At 32.3% G+C, this 17841-nt stretch overlaps 1 protein-coding gene across 1 annotated transcript in view; it reads left to right on the forward strand.

Annotated features, from left to right (window-relative positions):
- Positions 1–2183: 2183 nt before the first annotated feature.
- Positions 2184–17841, forward strand: part of LOC128986516 (neuroglobin-like) — a 113060-nt gene continuing 97402 nt past the window's right edge. Inside the window, exon 1 of the mRNA XM_054406924.1 lies at positions 2184–2498. Within this exon, the coding sequence (XP_054262899.1) occupies positions 2296–2498 (203 nt within the window). The 5' untranslated portion in view covers positions 2184–2295. The remainder of the gene's footprint in view (positions 2499–17841) is intronic.

Raw genomic sequence — 17841 nt, forward strand, 5'->3', positions numbered from 1 at the left:
TTATCAACGGACAATAATACATAAGTAAACCAATAATTTATATTTATATTTATATTTTTTTTTAGTTTTTATATTTTTTGCCATACGTGATAATATCGTGTCCTAGGCGGAGCTGAAATAAAACTAGGCCTACCTGATGTTTGTTTTTAATTTCAAACCAACAAACTTGCCCTGTTGTTAACTTTAGATACTGTATATTGTCAATGTTACTTTCAAGATGTCGGAATAACAATAACTTCTTCATGAATAAACATTGAATAACTTCTTGATCAGTATTGTACGTGTTATTAAATTTACGGAAAGTAAATAAAATTAGTTTTATTAGACGTTTCTTTTTTTTGTACTTTCCATAAACATTGAAACTGCCACAACGTACTGTATATCGGTATTGTCGGTTATCGGTACATTGTTACATTGTTTTCTTTTACTATTTCTAACCATAATTATTGTGTACTTGTTCTTAATTTTTGTGTAAATAATTTTTTCATGGATAAACATTTGACAAGTGTGATTTTAAGCCGTGCGATTAGTAATTTTGATATTGCTCTAAAGAATGAAAAATAAGAATGAAATGTTTACCTGTTCTATTTGATTTAAATGAAAAATATGTAGTTAAGTCAAACCAAGTGATTTGACGGTCGCAAAGTTTATTATGTTCAAACAGTTATCAATATTAATTTACGATCTAATCAAGTATTGCAAAATAAATAAGTTTCAATGAATTAGAAAGTTGTCTAAAAGTAAATAACCAAGGAAAGGTTTGCTAAGAAAGATCGCGAGGCGAAGACGCGACCAGAGCCTAATTAGATTTTCAACAAGATGCACTTACCATGGCTCGAGTAAAACATCTCACACTTTATCTGAAACTGAAATATTCTCAACTTACACTTGCCATAACTAATCAGATGACAATATCCAGATAATTTCATTTAAATTTATGTCAAAAATTTTTTAATAAATGCTATTTAAAAAATTAAACTTATAACTTGATAAAAAATACAGATAACTCTTAGGCAAAGAAAAGCTCAACTCTTAGATTCTATAAATACTGTAATACTATTTTGCGTTACATTAAAATGTAATTTGTATCGTGATTATACTACGCAATACTTTATTGTTTTTGTCCCTGTGTACGCTCTCCCCCTATACATATACATGGGGAAAGTATTGTTTTCGTCAAAATCTTCGAGTTTGAGCTTTGAGTGGATATATCCATGAGTTTTCCCATAAAAACCCATAAAATAACGGAACAATCTGATTTTCTCGAAAACGGCCCGAACTATTTTGATAAAAATTTAGTATGTTATAGTCCTTTATTCTGAACAAAATTTTACAAATTCAATTTCCGTAAGATTACGGTTTAAAAGTTAGTGTAACTTATGTTATTTTCCCATAAAAAATCTCATAAAATTACAAAAAAAATCTGATTTTGGAAAAAACCCGGTTTTGATTAAAATTAATTGTTATGGTCCTTATAACTAAGCAAAATAGTGCAACCACAATTACTGTAACAAAGTATCATAGTTACTCCCAACGGTTAAAGGTTGTTGACAAGCTTATGGGAGAAAGTATGTGTTAGAATGCTGATTCCGTTTAATTTCTTGATTATCGACGCCAGGGGCATTTTTTACAGCAGAGGCGTGTAAAGAAAAGATAGATATATTAACTATTGATACTGATATTCAGTGTACGGTGTACTCAAATAAAACTTTTAAGAAACGCGGTCCAAACCTATATGTGTTGTGGATATGGAATCCCTTCATATCTCAATTGTTGTAACGGTTGACAGTTTTTCGTTAGGGTGTAATAATATACAGGTTCAGAATATAGACGAAGGTATTTCAGAATTTGTCAAGTTTTTATAAGTTTAAGATTTCATCGGAAATTTAAAAATACTAACGCTCTCAGGGTTTCCATATATTAGAGAATTTTCCAAACAGAAATCTCTTGAGACTTATGTCCCTCGTGGTTTTATTTCAATTTCTGATTATAACTTTTTTATTTTTATTGGGCTACTGTAGACTATATACAAAATGTATGTAGGCTAGGTGTAGTGTAGGTAGGTTACGGTAGGCCTAGGCCCACCCAGCTTGGCCCAGGCCAGTAGGTGGGGGTGGCGCCTGCGTCGTGGCCCAAACAGCCATCTTGTCAGCTGACGAATGCTTCAGTCTAGCTTAGCTTTGGCGACATACAACATGCACGGAACATATAAACGATCCTAAGTGTATAGTGTTCAAGTGAGTGAACCTTTTTGTGAAGTGATACGGTGTTTACAATGTGTGTGTGTTAGAAACGATGGGTTGTGAGCTAGGGAAACTGGCAATAGCCCAGCGAGGGGGACCAGTAGGGGGAAATAGCAGGGGGGGCGACGACCCCCCGGCTCCAGCACCCCCTGACCCCAGACTACCCCTGACGGCCAAGCAGAAGTACAGCATGCTCGCCTCATGGAAAGGCATATCCAGAGCCATGGAACCTACTGGAGTCTACATGTTTATCAAGTTAGTGTCACTTGTTTTTGTTTCAATCTGAAGAGTGTCGAGGGTTTGAGGGGAAATGAATGAATAAAGTTTAGCATGTGGAAGTATCTAAGGATCCTTGTGGTAGAGGACGTACTCATTCAGGAAGAACATGAGCTCAATTTTACCTAATAAGCGATTAAGAGTCAACAAACATAATTTCTTGTGTTTAAAAACAAAGTATCATAGAAAGAAAATGAAAAAATATCAAGTAACTTATCACTTTATTCTTAAAATGTTATAAAAACCCACGTTATCTGGCAAGAAGCAAACTGCGTATATCAACGACAATACGTTTTGTTTGTGAAGCATATATAGCGTGTTATAGTGATATGTTTCAAAACGATTTCCCACCACTAGACACAGTCAATAGGTTTCCATAGTCGATGTTATCAACATTGAAACGGCTTACGATTGGTTTATCTCCGTACTACCCCGCACATATAAATACCTATCCATTTTTTTTAGCACATACAGTATACACGAATTAAAATGCTAATTTTCAACGTTTCGTTTCTTACCAAATATTTATAAAGCTCAAACACAGCGATACAAAATAACAAACTATATAATAAAGCATCCCAATTTAAAGTTGCCAGGTAAAGTTTTTATCAAAAGGGTGTGGTCGATTTTTTACTCTATGCCCCATTTCCCGCCTTCGCACGCAACGAAAACAAGGGCTGATCACGAAAGGTTCCATGGAGTATAATTATTACAATGAAGTAAGTGTTTGTGAGACTTAAAAGTGCAGTCTGAACAACGAAGAACCAACTTACGTGTTACGTAATGTTAAAGTTTACCTTTACCTTTTGACTAACACCCTCATATGTCGATCTTTTATCCGTTCACTATAATAAACAGTGTTCAGTGTTCATTTTTAAATAAATCTGTTTGATTCTCAACCACCCTGACGCCCCCAAGGTGTTTTCTGATCTACAACATTGTTTATTCCCTACATCACACTTAAACACTGACTCCAAGATTACTAATTAAGTGACCAAACATATTAAAATAACATTGACTTGTTCCTTTAAACACTTATGTAGATAATGTACACAAATTAAAACACACGAGAATCTACTGAATACGTTACGACTATTTGTAAACCATACTAAATGCTATACAAATGGCAGATTTCCTTGGCAGATCATTTTCGAAAAGTCTACTACAGAACATTTGTACTATAAGCTTCGAAGAGGTATACATCTGGCATGATGTACTAAGTCACCAAGAAAACAAATAAAATATTGGTTATATAAAATTGTTTTAAAAAATAATTGAAGATGCCTCGTTGACTTTCAGTAGTGTAAACAATCGATGTGAAACGTTTAATATTTTTAATTTACGACTTTAGTTGTGTTTGCTATTTATCTTTTTGTTTTAAAATAATAATTTTTACTAAAAATTTACCTAAAATTAGAGCCATTTGACTTAAAATCGTCTCAATAGAAAATGCTGATTTGGGAATGCAAGCACAAATATCTGTGCATCAGCTGACAAAACACTGTCGGTTACAATAACGAAAAATCTTTGAAAGCTCGTTGGGGAAAGCTTAGAATAAATTTCTGAAAGACATTTCTCAGTAAACCATAATTTACTATGCAATGATTCTTGGTACAATAGTACACGATGCCAATCAGTAGATAGTTGAGTAGTTCAAATGGATTTAAAGTTGGTTGAAAACCACTTATACAAAACAAAAATATGCCTGGTTCTCCAAAAAGTGATTGTAGCTAATATTAAAATTGCCTTCAGCTGATCCACACTTATAATAAATCCAGAAGGGATTACTATTTTTTTTTTTTAATTTTAACATTTCAAAACAAACTTCAGATTTTACCATTGGACGAGGTTGGTAGTTTAATCTACATAATTTAGGCCTGCTGACATTGATATTTAAATGTGGAACAGCTGTTGAGGAACTGCCAATAAACCACCTCATTGGTTATCTCCATCGCTTTATCGGTAGTTAATGAGTTGCTTAACTGGTGTTTCCTAATTACACCCACACACATGCATATTGCATACCTACAAGCGCGCGTACGCTAACTGTACGAACCATCACTATGGGCGCAAATTATGAAGAATCATATTCGAACTTGCCTAAGTTTTTTAACCTCTAGACCTACACGTTTTTCTATTGTTATTTCTGATGGGAAAAACTGCATTAAACGATTGAAGTGTTATTGAGTAAATAAACAAATTTAAAATTAAAAGATGTATTTTGAATCCATATAAATTAAATAATCTATTATTATAACAATTTTTGAGTAGTAATACTAATACAATTTCAAAATACTGTATAAAATAACATGGGATCCCGACTGTGCATTGCAGGAAATCCTTTCTGGTCCTTTTTTGTTGTGTTGCTGATTTAAGTCCAGGATATTATTACTGAATAACATCTCAATAAAATGACGGAGACACAAGGAGTGGGAAATTTACAGGAGGTCTGTATTTGCAATTGAATAGACACAGTTCCTATAGCTGTGTTATACATAGACAGATAAGTGCAAATTGTAGGGTAATACCATTTTTTTTTTCAAAGATAAAAATTAATATCTAAGAAGCTCAATGAATATTATGTATGAAGGCATATTATTGAAGATATTTGGGAACATGCGGGGATTTTGGAAAATACACGTGGAAAGATATGTTTAGCCTTAAAATGAATAATGTTATCATAGTAAAACGTCAATTTAAGATGTAGGCTAATCTGTGCAAAACCAATAAATTAAAATGATAGTGAAGGGCGTAACAATAAATAAAATTTCACACCATTACTTTTGATATTTTGGCAATAATGAGTTTTATCAAAATCACTTCACGATATGGTTATCTTTTGTTTGGTACGTTTGCGCATGACAATTTTACACATTTCTGACAGTTTTAGTGTTTGCGAAGACATTGCTTGAAAATACAGTGCATAGTACATTCATTCAAAACGTTTTATGACTCTAAATAAAATTTCGGAAAAATTTCTCGAATAACTCCATGTCGTTATAATCGAATTTCCCTAGAAGGAAGTAGCTATTACCGTATGTGGTATAGTAAGACCTAGACCCGGGACCGATTTGCTTTTTCATTTTGATGTCCCCGGAGGCCAAAAAGACTATTCGTTCAGATTTGTATACATGTATATACTGTATACATAGATTTATGTGTATGTGTGTGTCCGTGAAAACGATAGCTCGAGTAATTTTGTTATGATTTTGATAAAATTTGGCTTGAAGGTGTAGGGCGGGATATACTTAAATGAGCTTGGACACCAGCTTATCGGGTCATGGGAAAGGCGTATTATGTGGTTTTGAATATTTAAAGAATAAGGATTTTCAAATTTTGACGATTCAAACATGGAAAAAGCCCAATTTTCATTACCACCATTGTATAGAGCTTAAAACAAAAGATTTTGTATATTGAAGCGATGTTGTAAAATTGAAAGTCACTGGGAAAATAAAAAAATTAAACTGTACATTTTAAATTTTTTAGTTATTCTTATGGAGAAAAGGGAACCGTTGTAGTTTGCTTGTTAATATATGTATATATGTTGATCAAATTTGGCAAAATTATTCACTTTATCCTATACTATTTATATTTCATAAGAAACACTTTTCCCATTCCCTAAAGCAGTAAACCTAGTAACCTAAGTACTCTTTAAATCTAATGTCATTTAAAAAGGGGATAAATATGTCGTTTTTACTGTGATTAGGCCTACCTAAAAACGTTTGCCATTAGAACTTCTTTATTCCAACCCTTCTAACAAACACAGTAAGACAATTGTGATTTATACAAAACATCATTTAGCAATTAAGGATCCAATTGAAAGTTGCACGTCTAATTGCGATCAATCCGAAGCGCTACAACCCGCGTCACTTGCGGCGTGTTTGCCGCTTGTTTGTTTGGATGTTTATCCCAACCTCCAACTCTTGGCAGGTTCTCACCAATATGTACAGCAGTGTGGCAAACTTGTAAAACCAAAACTGGTACAGCTTGAGGTACAGTGTAAAATGTGTCTAGTATTAATACATGTTATCTCTAAATACACTGAAATGTTAGGAGACTGCTTGACCCTTTAACACTTAGTTAAGTTACATGTAACTTACAAGTAATCATTAATTAAATCCATGTAAAAAAAATTATCAAACAATATGTTACAAAATGAAAACAAAACTAACTCTGTTAAAAGAAAACACATAAAAAAACCTCTGCTTGGTAAAGATCTTGGTTTTACTCTGTGCAGTGGTAGTTTATTATCCAAACATTATTTCGTATACAAAATTACAAGTATAATATTTAATCGTTTCTTGCCATGTAACTTAAACACTAAGTTGAGAGGTTTACATTTACCTAAATACTCTTAATACGTTTGTAAATAAATATCCTAGCAATATTATTAAATATCCAGACTTTACTTTCTAAAGTACTGCAGTAGCTTAGTACCCAAACTCCCTCAAATAATAGCTCTAGGCTAAGCCAAAAAAGCTCAAATCCCAAACACTGTTAAGTAACAAATAAATACCCAAACAGTCTCAATACTATACTAGCTCTAAATCCTAAACATCTTTAAGTAACAGTTGAAAATAGAATAGAGTCATGACCACGCAACTACCCGTGCCGCGTTGTAGTGTCCTGAACTGGCCATTAGCAATGTTATTCCGCATTTTCGTGTTTCGTGTTGTATGTGTGTGTTTTTGTGTTTACCGACAACCTCAATTTGAGTTACATGACATTTTTAACAGCCTGATGATGGGATTTTAATCCTGAAACTGGTCGCATAAGACGACAACAATAGGATCACTGACGGACAGGTAATATAAACCATTTTACAGTTGAAAAGTCAACTTTGAACCATTTTTAACTAACAGCTCAGAATCCAAATAGTCTAGTCAGAATCCAATAAACTACACCCTATACGAATGTATTTCAACGCCCAACAACTTTTAAATAATATCTCAATACCCAAACACTCGATATCAAATATACTCCAACAACTATGTCAGTTGGTACTCAATATTTTAATCACTCTGTTAAATATTATCCATACAAAACTATTTTTAGGTAACACTAACATTACAACCAATTACTCTCAAATACTCCATCATTTTATCTTTCACCTGATGTTCTTATCTTAGTTTACCTCAGCCGCTTGTCAAGTTACATAACGTGGAACGTAACGTAGTCTGTGTTGGTTTATCTGTTAGCGTTAGTCAAGGCCACGAGGTCGCGAGCCGATGTTTTACAAGTGTAACATGTGTGAATGGGAATAACCAATGCATATACTGTACTGTATACCAATCCCGATCACAAAATATACATGCGGAAAATTTGTAATGCATTATTTGATATTTTAGAATGCGTGGATTATCAATGTTGAGGAAAGATTTATCTTGGCCTTATGAACAGCATGATTGCATCGAAATAAAGTTTGCACCTCTATTTTTGGACACCTTAGTAATGTCCCTGTGTTACGTTGTATTTTGTTAGTGAAATTAAGAAAAAGGTCCAACCGCCAATAAAGACAAACATAAACTCTCAAAGCACTTAACATATACTGGTATTTTGTGGTGTGTGCATTTACGTGATTAAATGTTGACACGTTTTTTAAATATTTTTTTGCCTAGCTTTTTTATTTTTTATTTCGGCATTTACAAGAGTTTTTTTGTAAACGAATTGGACTTGAATCTTGAATCATACTATGTTGAGATATTGACTCGATATTTTTAATTACGTTCTTGCGTGATCTTTTAGGTCGTAGAATTCTATTTTGAATGTGATAGTAAAGGTATTAGCCGAAGTATCCTGGTTTCACAGTTAGCTAAAAATATAATATCAAAACCACTAATTTATATAATTGTGCTGGAAATATAATATATGAACAGTAAATTGTAATAGACTTTAGAAGAGGTATTATCACGCATACATCTAAAAGTATCACTGTAATACAAAATATTTCGTTATCAAAGTTCTCATTTCATAATGTATAATAATTATACAGGGTGAATAAAAAGTCAAGACCCCCCCCCTCTAATATTTTTCCTAGTAAATATACAGAGATATCCTTTTGGTGGTCGAGCAATCTTAGCAGGAAGTTTCATTTTATCATTTTGAAATTTTTGAGTGTCCCCCAAAAGGGGGGATTTGGGGGGCAACTCAAATATTTTAAATGTAAACCCCCTTCAAGTGACACCTCATTTTGAAGTGTTTACAAAAACTTAAAGAATGGTGAAAACTAGAGGTTGCTATCTCTTCTCTATCCAAAATGGTAGCCCGTCAAATGTTGTGGAAAATCAATGTTAAAATTGTTAATATTGGCTGCCATTTTGGATAGAGAAGAGATAGCGAGCTCTGGTTTTCACCATTCTTTAAGTTTTTGTAAACACTTCAAAATGAGGTGTCACTTGATAGGGGTTTCTATTGAAACATTTTTAGTTGTCCCCCGAATCCCCCCTTTTGGGGGGACACTCAAAAGTTTTAAAATTAAACCCCCTTTAAGTGACACCTCATTTTGAAGTGTTTACAAAAACTTAAAGAATGGTGAAAACCAGAGCTCGCTATCTCTTCTCCATCCAAAATGGCAGCCAATATTAACAATTTTACCGTTGATTTTCCACAACATTTGACGGGCTACCATTTTGGATAGAGAAGAGATAGCAACCTCTAGTTTTCACCATTCTTTAAGTTTTTGTAAACACTTTAAAATGAGGTGTCACTTGAAGGGGGTTTACATTTAAAATTTTTGAGTTGCCCCCCAAATCCCCCCTTTTGGGGGGGCACTCAAAAATTTCAAAATGATTAAATGAAACTTCCTGCTAAGATTGCTCGGCCACCAAAAGGATATCTCTGTATATTTACTCGGAAAAATATTAGAGGGGGGGGGGTCTTGACTTTTTATTCACCCTGTATGTATTGCATTAAAGTACTTAGTGTATTTAAATCGTGTTGTAAGGAAATGTTTATTTATTTATGACAGATATTAAAACAAAATGTTAATTCGTTTTTACTTGTAACCCTCTCAACATGATTTCAAAAGAAGGACCTCCTAATCTTACTCATATATTTCAAAAATCAAAGAAAGTCATTTTAAACAGAATTGGTTTTAAAAGTGGAAATATATTGTGCAAACAATGCTGAAAATAAAGCAGGCGATTTGAAATCTCGAGGTCTATTTGTAACGGGGATGGAAGAAAGGGTTTTAGGTTGAAGGGGAGGGATGAAAATGAAAGAGAGAGAACTGTAGGGGGAAAGGGAAGGTAGTTAGTTGAATTACGACTTTCCGAGGGAGGTGTAAAACAGGGTTGTTAACACAATGAAACGACGTAGAAAACAAATAGACAACTTTATCTTGGGGGAGGAAAATTCTGTTAATATCAAACAGTCATAGCAATAGCATTGCAGAAATATTAAACAGGTTTTTGGGGGGTTTGAATGGGTACAATATTTACCCCGATAAAACGACATGGAAAAAATTACAACTGTATCTTGAGGAGGTCTATAAATGGTAATACAAATTTGAAAAGTTACACTTTAATTTCGACATTTAAATGTAACCGACACGAAGAAACCCATAAAGAAAGCTGCATTTTCACTTGTTCAATTTGTCAGTGACTCAATTCAACTAATTTCTCGTTTATCATTCAACTTGCCACAACTTTTACACAAGATCATAGTCAAAGATAAAACTGTTTCGTCCCTGTCACGTTTAACTGATCAGAGTATAAATCACCGGAACAGCTGTTCCAAGCTATTTGTAGCGCGCCTGTTTTGAATAATGAGACTAATTTGACTGGTTTAGTAGAACTCCAACAACTTCGCGAGGTTCTGAGGATAGAAATTTCCGTTTTGTTGTATATTTTCAATATAAATTTTTAGAAATTGTATATTATACATGTTAACAGCTATAACATATACTATTCAATACAAGTTTGTCAACAGCACTCAAAATATCATTGGATAATCCAACTAAAACAACGATAAGTAGTTAAATAAATATATTTGTAATGTATCTAGGCATACTGATTGAATATAAACTTCGCGAAATCCCACATGGACAAGCTGTAGCCAGTTTTACTTACTAAAAAAAGACATATTGAACACTCTAGGTACCTAAAGATTGTTGTACATGTATATATTGTATACTAGTACATCTAATGGGGACTTAAAGCTTTTTTAACTTACATTGATTACTTGGAATTTCTGTTTAGCTTGATTAAAAGTTTATGCAAAATAAAACTGCAAATTACACAAAAAAAACTGCATAAAAATGCAATAAAAGAAACTGTTTTACGTATTTAAGTGAAACATAAGTACGTGGAAGTGGTCGTCCAGTGATCGAAAACTCGACGAAAAATATGTAATTTATAGGCTTCTCTATTTTTTGTGATTGTAATTTCTTCCATTTGTTTTGATTTTATGATTATATTTTGTTGTTGTTTCGTCACCAGCATAGAAACGCATAAGGCCCATCTATTTTTTTTTAATTTCAAATTAACTTGTTGTGCTTTTTTTAGCCTATTTTAATTATTTATAAAGGTATTATGCACATCTACAGGATAATATCTATCTAACAGTGTGCGTAGATTTTCCCAAGTGATGCACACGAGCTGAGAAAAAAAAGTTTTAAAGAAACATGCTTGCCTATTAATATATAGATTTATTGTGCCCATTACATTTTTCCTCACAAACCCATAGGATTTATTTACAGCTTGGCCTTAAACGAACAAAACTAATAGAAACGCATACGAGTATTTAGCATTTATTGGGAGGGTAATGTGGGATAGTGCAAGTAAATTTTAGTATTGCTACAATCTGAGTTTTTTTCTCGGTTGAAAATGCCAAATGACTAGCAGTTTACAAACATTGTTATTATCATTTTAATTGTGAATTTAGCTAAGCAAATATCGAAAACAACAAAACCCGATTTAAACTGGCCTAAAGCAATATGAGTGAAAAACTAGCAAGAATTATGTGTTCATAGTAAAATAGTGAAAATATTTGTTTCATATCAAACCAGGTACAGCTTAGGCAAACGTACGGTTTTGCCACAGAAATATTTGGACAAAACTCAAAACAGGAAATGTTTAACACGAAGCCCTACTAGTATGGTTAGTATGGTTTACCATATTATGAACTGTTGATACGTTATTTTTCTTGCAATTTTGTGTTTGCAGAACAGCCCAGATGTTGGTGGTTTGCTAAGGCTCCAACTGTCAAAATAGAACCACTTTCATGGATGAGATCAAAGTTGTTTATACTTCAAAATTAGGATCTACAAAACTGCCAGACCTCCTCATATCTCAAAACTCAGAGAGGGAAACGAAATAGTTTAGCTCATTTTGAATAGATGGAAAATTGCCTTTGGATGCTAGAAGTTGACTTTTTAATGCATCGTTAAATTATATCAAGCCTAGAAGGAGCCGATTGCTAAAATGTCAATTTTGTATTTGATTCACATTTTAAAATCGTGCAAAAAATTTGGTTTTAATACTAGAGAGCCAGCAAGACTACATTACAGTACTACATTACAATTAAATCGTATTTAGTTAAAATAGTTATGAAGTTTCTAATGTAAAATTTAGTAAATAATAAACTTTATAAACAAGCTAAAAATATACAAAAACCAATGGAGTAATGGAGACTAATTCCCTTCTAGTGTTAAAAGACAGCTTAACCGTCATCTATGTAAAGAATTTTCCATTTTGTTACCAATCTCACATTGAGAGGTATTTTTACAATGAGAATTTCCTTTATATTATAGCTTTATAGTTGTAAAATATATGAATTGATTTAATTACAAAACTCCTACTTATTGTATTCCAAGGGAGTTAAACATTTTACAAACATTTCTATTCAAAAGCACATCTTAGCTCTTAGATGGAACCAAATGCAGATTTAAGCTGGTGTTATTGCACTCCTCCGCAATGTCTAAGATATCGGGGACTGGCAATACCAAGACTTGAGTTTTCATAAGCTGTAATTGGAAAACGTAAAAATATCTTATGTTTCCCTAAAGAACTGCTTTCTTTCAACTTGTGGTTGAAAGGTGGCAAACACATTATAGTTTAAATATATTTATAAAACATTCATTTTATAGTTATGTTTTAATCACAAACAAAGTAGGCTACTAAGAAGTGTCAAAGAAATGTAAGCGGAAATATATATGTACGTGGGAAACGAACAAGTCAAACAATAATATAAACGTGATACCAATAAATATTATTCTTTTTCGCCTCCAAATTGTAAATAGATATAATGAGAAATTACACTTAGATGTAAGCGAAATGCTAATTTATCTTTCGTTATAAAGCCTGCGCGGAAAAATTGCTTCAACTACAAAAAAGCAATTAATTTTCATTATAAGCATAATTAAAAATAATGTATAAAAAATAAAGATTATTTATTACTTAACGTTATTGTTAGACACCATAACTATCGATTTACATGAAAATTTAACGCTATCTCGAATGTAATTAATATTATGAAAGTTTATTATTGTTAGTGTATCGTTATTATTGGTATTGTTATTACCTAGTGTATCGATTTAAATATTGGTTTACATGCATTTTTTACGTTGATTATACTATTTTAACTTAAATAAGTTGTGGTATATTATAACTCTTCTTTGACGATCTAATTTATTAACTGTATTTAGTAAAACAATTCTTATTTATGCTTTGATACAATTTAGATAACTTGAAACAAATATTCTGAATGTACAGATATGCAATTACTCTATTCTAATTCAGTTTATCTGTTACATTCTCCAGAACAAAACAAAATCTAGTTTGCGGGAAAAGAGCTGGGATTCTTGAACGATTCAATATATTTTCCATACACGTTCCAATATCGGGAAGCTCTGATCTCGGTCAATAGACCCTCCAATTATCAATCGCTTCTGAAAACACACGCAAATGGCATGATAAAAAATCTTAGTATTTCCGTTTTACAAAGTTTGTATAAACTGACTGAGCATTTTGGTAATAGATTATAATCGTGTTTATAGTTTTTATACATAGTTATATGTTAACTTTGAACATATCATATTCTGTACAGAAAACCCTAAACGCAGTTTTAAGCTAATGCTTAATGGATTGATATTTTAATAAACCAATAATATGTGAATTATATTTTCACAAGTGTTATGGTACAAAAACGTCATTTGTTACTCTAATGAAAACCACAAACTAAGTTAACCATGCTACGAGGGACGTACGGTTTCATTGTATTGGATATATTATTTGATTGGTTTAAAAACTATTGCATTTTAGTACATTCGAATTAGGTGGTAGAAGGAATTAATAGTGATTGTCTAGAAAATTCTTAAACAGCTTGTGAATGTAAGAAATATTGAACCCATTCAATTTTTAATTACATTTAATATAATAATAAAAGTTACTTTTAGCTGAAGGTCAATTCATGTTATTCGAAGTATCATTTTAGTATTTTCTACAACGTAATTAGAAACATCGTGAATATTCCTTGTCGTGTGTTTAAAACGTGATTGATAATATCCGCAATACTCACTTCAGTACCTTTAAAGTTGAACTTATGTCATTTTCATATCTTTAAAACCTACATTATTTACAGGTTATTTTAATCTGATCAAAACCCACTTATATGATGTTTTACCAAAACACCTTTGAAGTAATCCCCGACAAAAGTTGATAATCGTTTAGCAGCACAATGAAACAGGCAATGTGGAAATAAAGCTATCGAGCAAGAAAACTGGGGAGATTCATCCCTGATTGTTGGCTACGGAGAGGGAAGGTTATTAGCTTGTGGTGTAGGGATGGGAGGGGGGAGAAGCAAGGGGGTAAGGAGGGGAAAGCGATTTCCCGAGTTTTGGTTTATCGAGGACTGCAAAGGAGAAAGTCTCGTTAACGTAAAACTTTTACGTCGCTCATAAACTTTTGACCGGTTTTCAATTTTGAACCGTCTATTGGAAAATGATATCTAAATGTTTTAACTGTACTTTACAATGATTAGTTATTAGTTTTCACTCTAATTCAACCAAGGTCTTACCTTTTATAATCCTTTGATTATGAAAAAGTAATTAATTAAAGTGAGTGTTTTCATTGGTTTATTTGTGTTATAATGATTAGAAATGGTAAATGAGGCATTTAAGCTCAGCAACTACCCATAATCAATGTTCCTACATTACATATTCCTCAAGTAGGCTTTAACACAATGTTCGTTTCTTCCAGCGTAGAGTTTAGTAAATCACAAAAACTAACGGAACTATTTTCTTGATACGTTCAAATATTTTAGGATTGTAAGGTAGGGGAAAAGATATTGAATACTTAACCACCACACCTTAGTGTTTTTTACATACAGCTAATATAGTGGTAGTGAATTATTGATGACAATTATTTCCTTAAAAGTTAAAAGTTAAGTTAAAAGTTCCTTGAAAGTTATTTCCTTTTTCTGCGTTTGAAGCTTGTATATAATTTATTCGGGAATTCAGACGTGCTTTTAGTAAAAACGGTAATACTACTGTACTTGTGTTAATGTTAGCGCGTGCGCGCGCGTGTGAGTGGGTGTGTGTGTGTGTGTGTGTGTGTGTGTGTGTGTGTGTGTGAGGACCTACCTCATACATTATGTATACCGTCTACCATCCCATACACGGCCAGACCATCCACTAATGCTCCCTACCCCATACTCTCATTACCCCCCTTCTTAGCTTGGTAGTAGTAGCATAAAGTATTGGCTTACTAAACGATCTATCATTTAGATTTGTGATCCGGCGTGGATCAGCTGATTCTGAGGTTAGTTTCGTTCGGCTTATGGCGTTTTTGTTTATCATTATTTTATTTATTTATTTAAATTATTTTGATACTCTTAAAAAACTATCTATCTATAAACAATAACTTGTCGTCTGGTATTAAAACCCTAAAATAAAGTGTAAATAATAAAATTTGAACTAAAACAAATCAGAGATACTTTGGATCTCTAAAGGTGCAACATGAAACCGACATCGAAAAAACTTAAAATGTTACAATGTGATAAGAAGCCTATTTTCAAAGTAACTAGTTGCCAACTATTTATTCATAAATGTAAACGTTGATTTTGGAAAACTAAATGTGCATCAAACACCACAGAGTTTTTGACAATACTTTAAATGTATATTTTAACTCCTATGTATATTATTTAATTCTCGTTTTACAGCTTCAACACATAAAAACTAGGAATATTCGTTTAAAAATAAGTTGGACTTTATGAGAAGTCTATTGTGAGTTTGAAATGGTATCAATATATTTTTCACAGTTTTTTGGGAACCTCTGATATTGGCTAGAATTGTCTATAGAATTGTTTTGCTAGAAGGTCTATAAGCTTATCAAATCTAGCTCTCCTAAAGTAGGGTATTTGAATATACAATGTAGCCAAAGCTATGCTTGTAGAAGAAACTACTAACTATTTACCAACCAAAATTGTTCAATATTTGAATGAAAAATTGAGTAAAATCAAATCCTAAAATGAAACTCAGGGTTTAATATTTCCAACTCATAGTATAAAGTAAAAGTTCGTGAGATTTCTAGGCGTTAGAAGGGAATTCACTTGGCTTTAGCATTAACATAAATTCTCTCTTCAGCTGGAAAATCTTGAGTTAGCAAAGTCATTATCCGTTTGAAGAATCTTTCTATTACATTTTGCTCGGATAAATTCCTGCAACGGTCGCTCTGCAGTGGACTCTTGGTGGATTTGAAGTGTTTAAAAACTTCTTTATTGTGCGAGGTTAACCTCTTTCTATTTTTTTATAGTCTAAAGACACTATCTTTACCTTAAAGTGCACGCTGAGTAGGTATACAACCTCTAATACACAGTACAAATCGTGAACAATTATTTTTTTATATAATATTACGACCTTTTTACAAAAGAAAAAACACATAAAAAAATAGTGTTTTAAAATTTTTACATGCAAAAGTTTTTATTTAAAAAATACGAGCATAAAAACATTATCCTAATACTAAGGATGTATCTGATGCAAATTTCAAAATGTTAGGGCCTATGATAACAAATTTGCAAAGTATGGACTTGTTTAAAATAATTTCAAATATTTTATGGATATTTATAAAAATATTAAACCTATCACACTATTGGATTACATAAAATGATTTTTCTTTCTCACACCATACAACTATCTATTTGCCAAAAATATGTAGTATATTTAAAAAGAAAATGAATTATGCAAAATTAATTCATTTCCTAAAAAACAATGTAAAGTGGTGGTTACATAAATATCTGAAGACTATGTAGGTCACTTCCATTACTAGGAATTTAGTATGTAAGGTTAGATAATAAATTTTATGACAATAAGATAAACAACCACAAACTTACACGTATGATACATTTCAGACCAAGTAATAAACTATTACATTGTGCTGAGGTAATTTTATTCAATTTACGACGTGTTTTTTGGATTCAAACTATGCTGTTAAACGGATTAAATATTTAAGTGACTTGATCAAATGTTATAAAACATAGTCGTTAAAGTGCACCATTTATAACAGAACCTTCCGCAAAGTAACTTTATAACAATAACGGGGCAAATAAAGCTATTAGGAGTGAGATGTAAGATTTATTTTAAAACGAGAGGCGAAGCGGGTCTCTATTTGGCAGATGGGAACAGAAGAAAGAATAAGGGGTAAAAGGGGAAGTTGGTGGAATGTTTTTACGGGCTATTGAAGAAATATTTAAATTTCAATATTTGGTTATACATAATCATCATACTAGGTCGAAAACTTCACAACACATTTTATTACCCATTAACCACTACTTATTTTGTTAGGTCATCCCAACACATTCATTATTTGGATTTGGTTGTAATGTATAAATGCATTTACGTCACGTTGATTTCATAATATGCAATTGTTAATTTTTGTTAGTTAATAATATAAATGTTATTTTTGTTTGGTAATGCCACTAATAGATCTATTAGCATTGTAGACTCTTATAACACCACAGAAACTAGAAAAGAACGCTACCTTTTATAAAAAATATATTTTAATGATAAATTAGGTAAAATTCCAACGAAAAGCTTCTAAAACAATAAGTGTGAATGCATCCTGTTGCTTTAAACTAATCTAAATTACAGACGAAAATTGTATCTACAATAGTAGGCGGATTAAACGGCAACACAGTTTGTATTTATAATTCCAAATTGAATTGCAAATGATAACAAGCACAGTGAATGTCGCTGCCATTAAATTTAGATGCATTCAAAGCTTAAGTGTGCATTCGGTTCCTATTCAGCAAATGAATGGCGTATTACACTCAAGGCTGAATGTATATTTAGCAGCGCACTCTTGACTGTATGTAGTGCATAGTGCAT

Source organism: Macrosteles quadrilineatus, unplaced genomic scaffold (genome assembly GCF_028750875.1).
Source record: "Macrosteles quadrilineatus isolate MER2022 unplaced genomic scaffold, UCM_ALF_1.0 Scaffold_2__2_contigs__length_208266976, whole genome shotgun sequence".
Lineage (NCBI taxonomy): Eukaryota > Metazoa > Arthropoda > Insecta > Hemiptera > Cicadellidae > Macrosteles > Macrosteles quadrilineatus.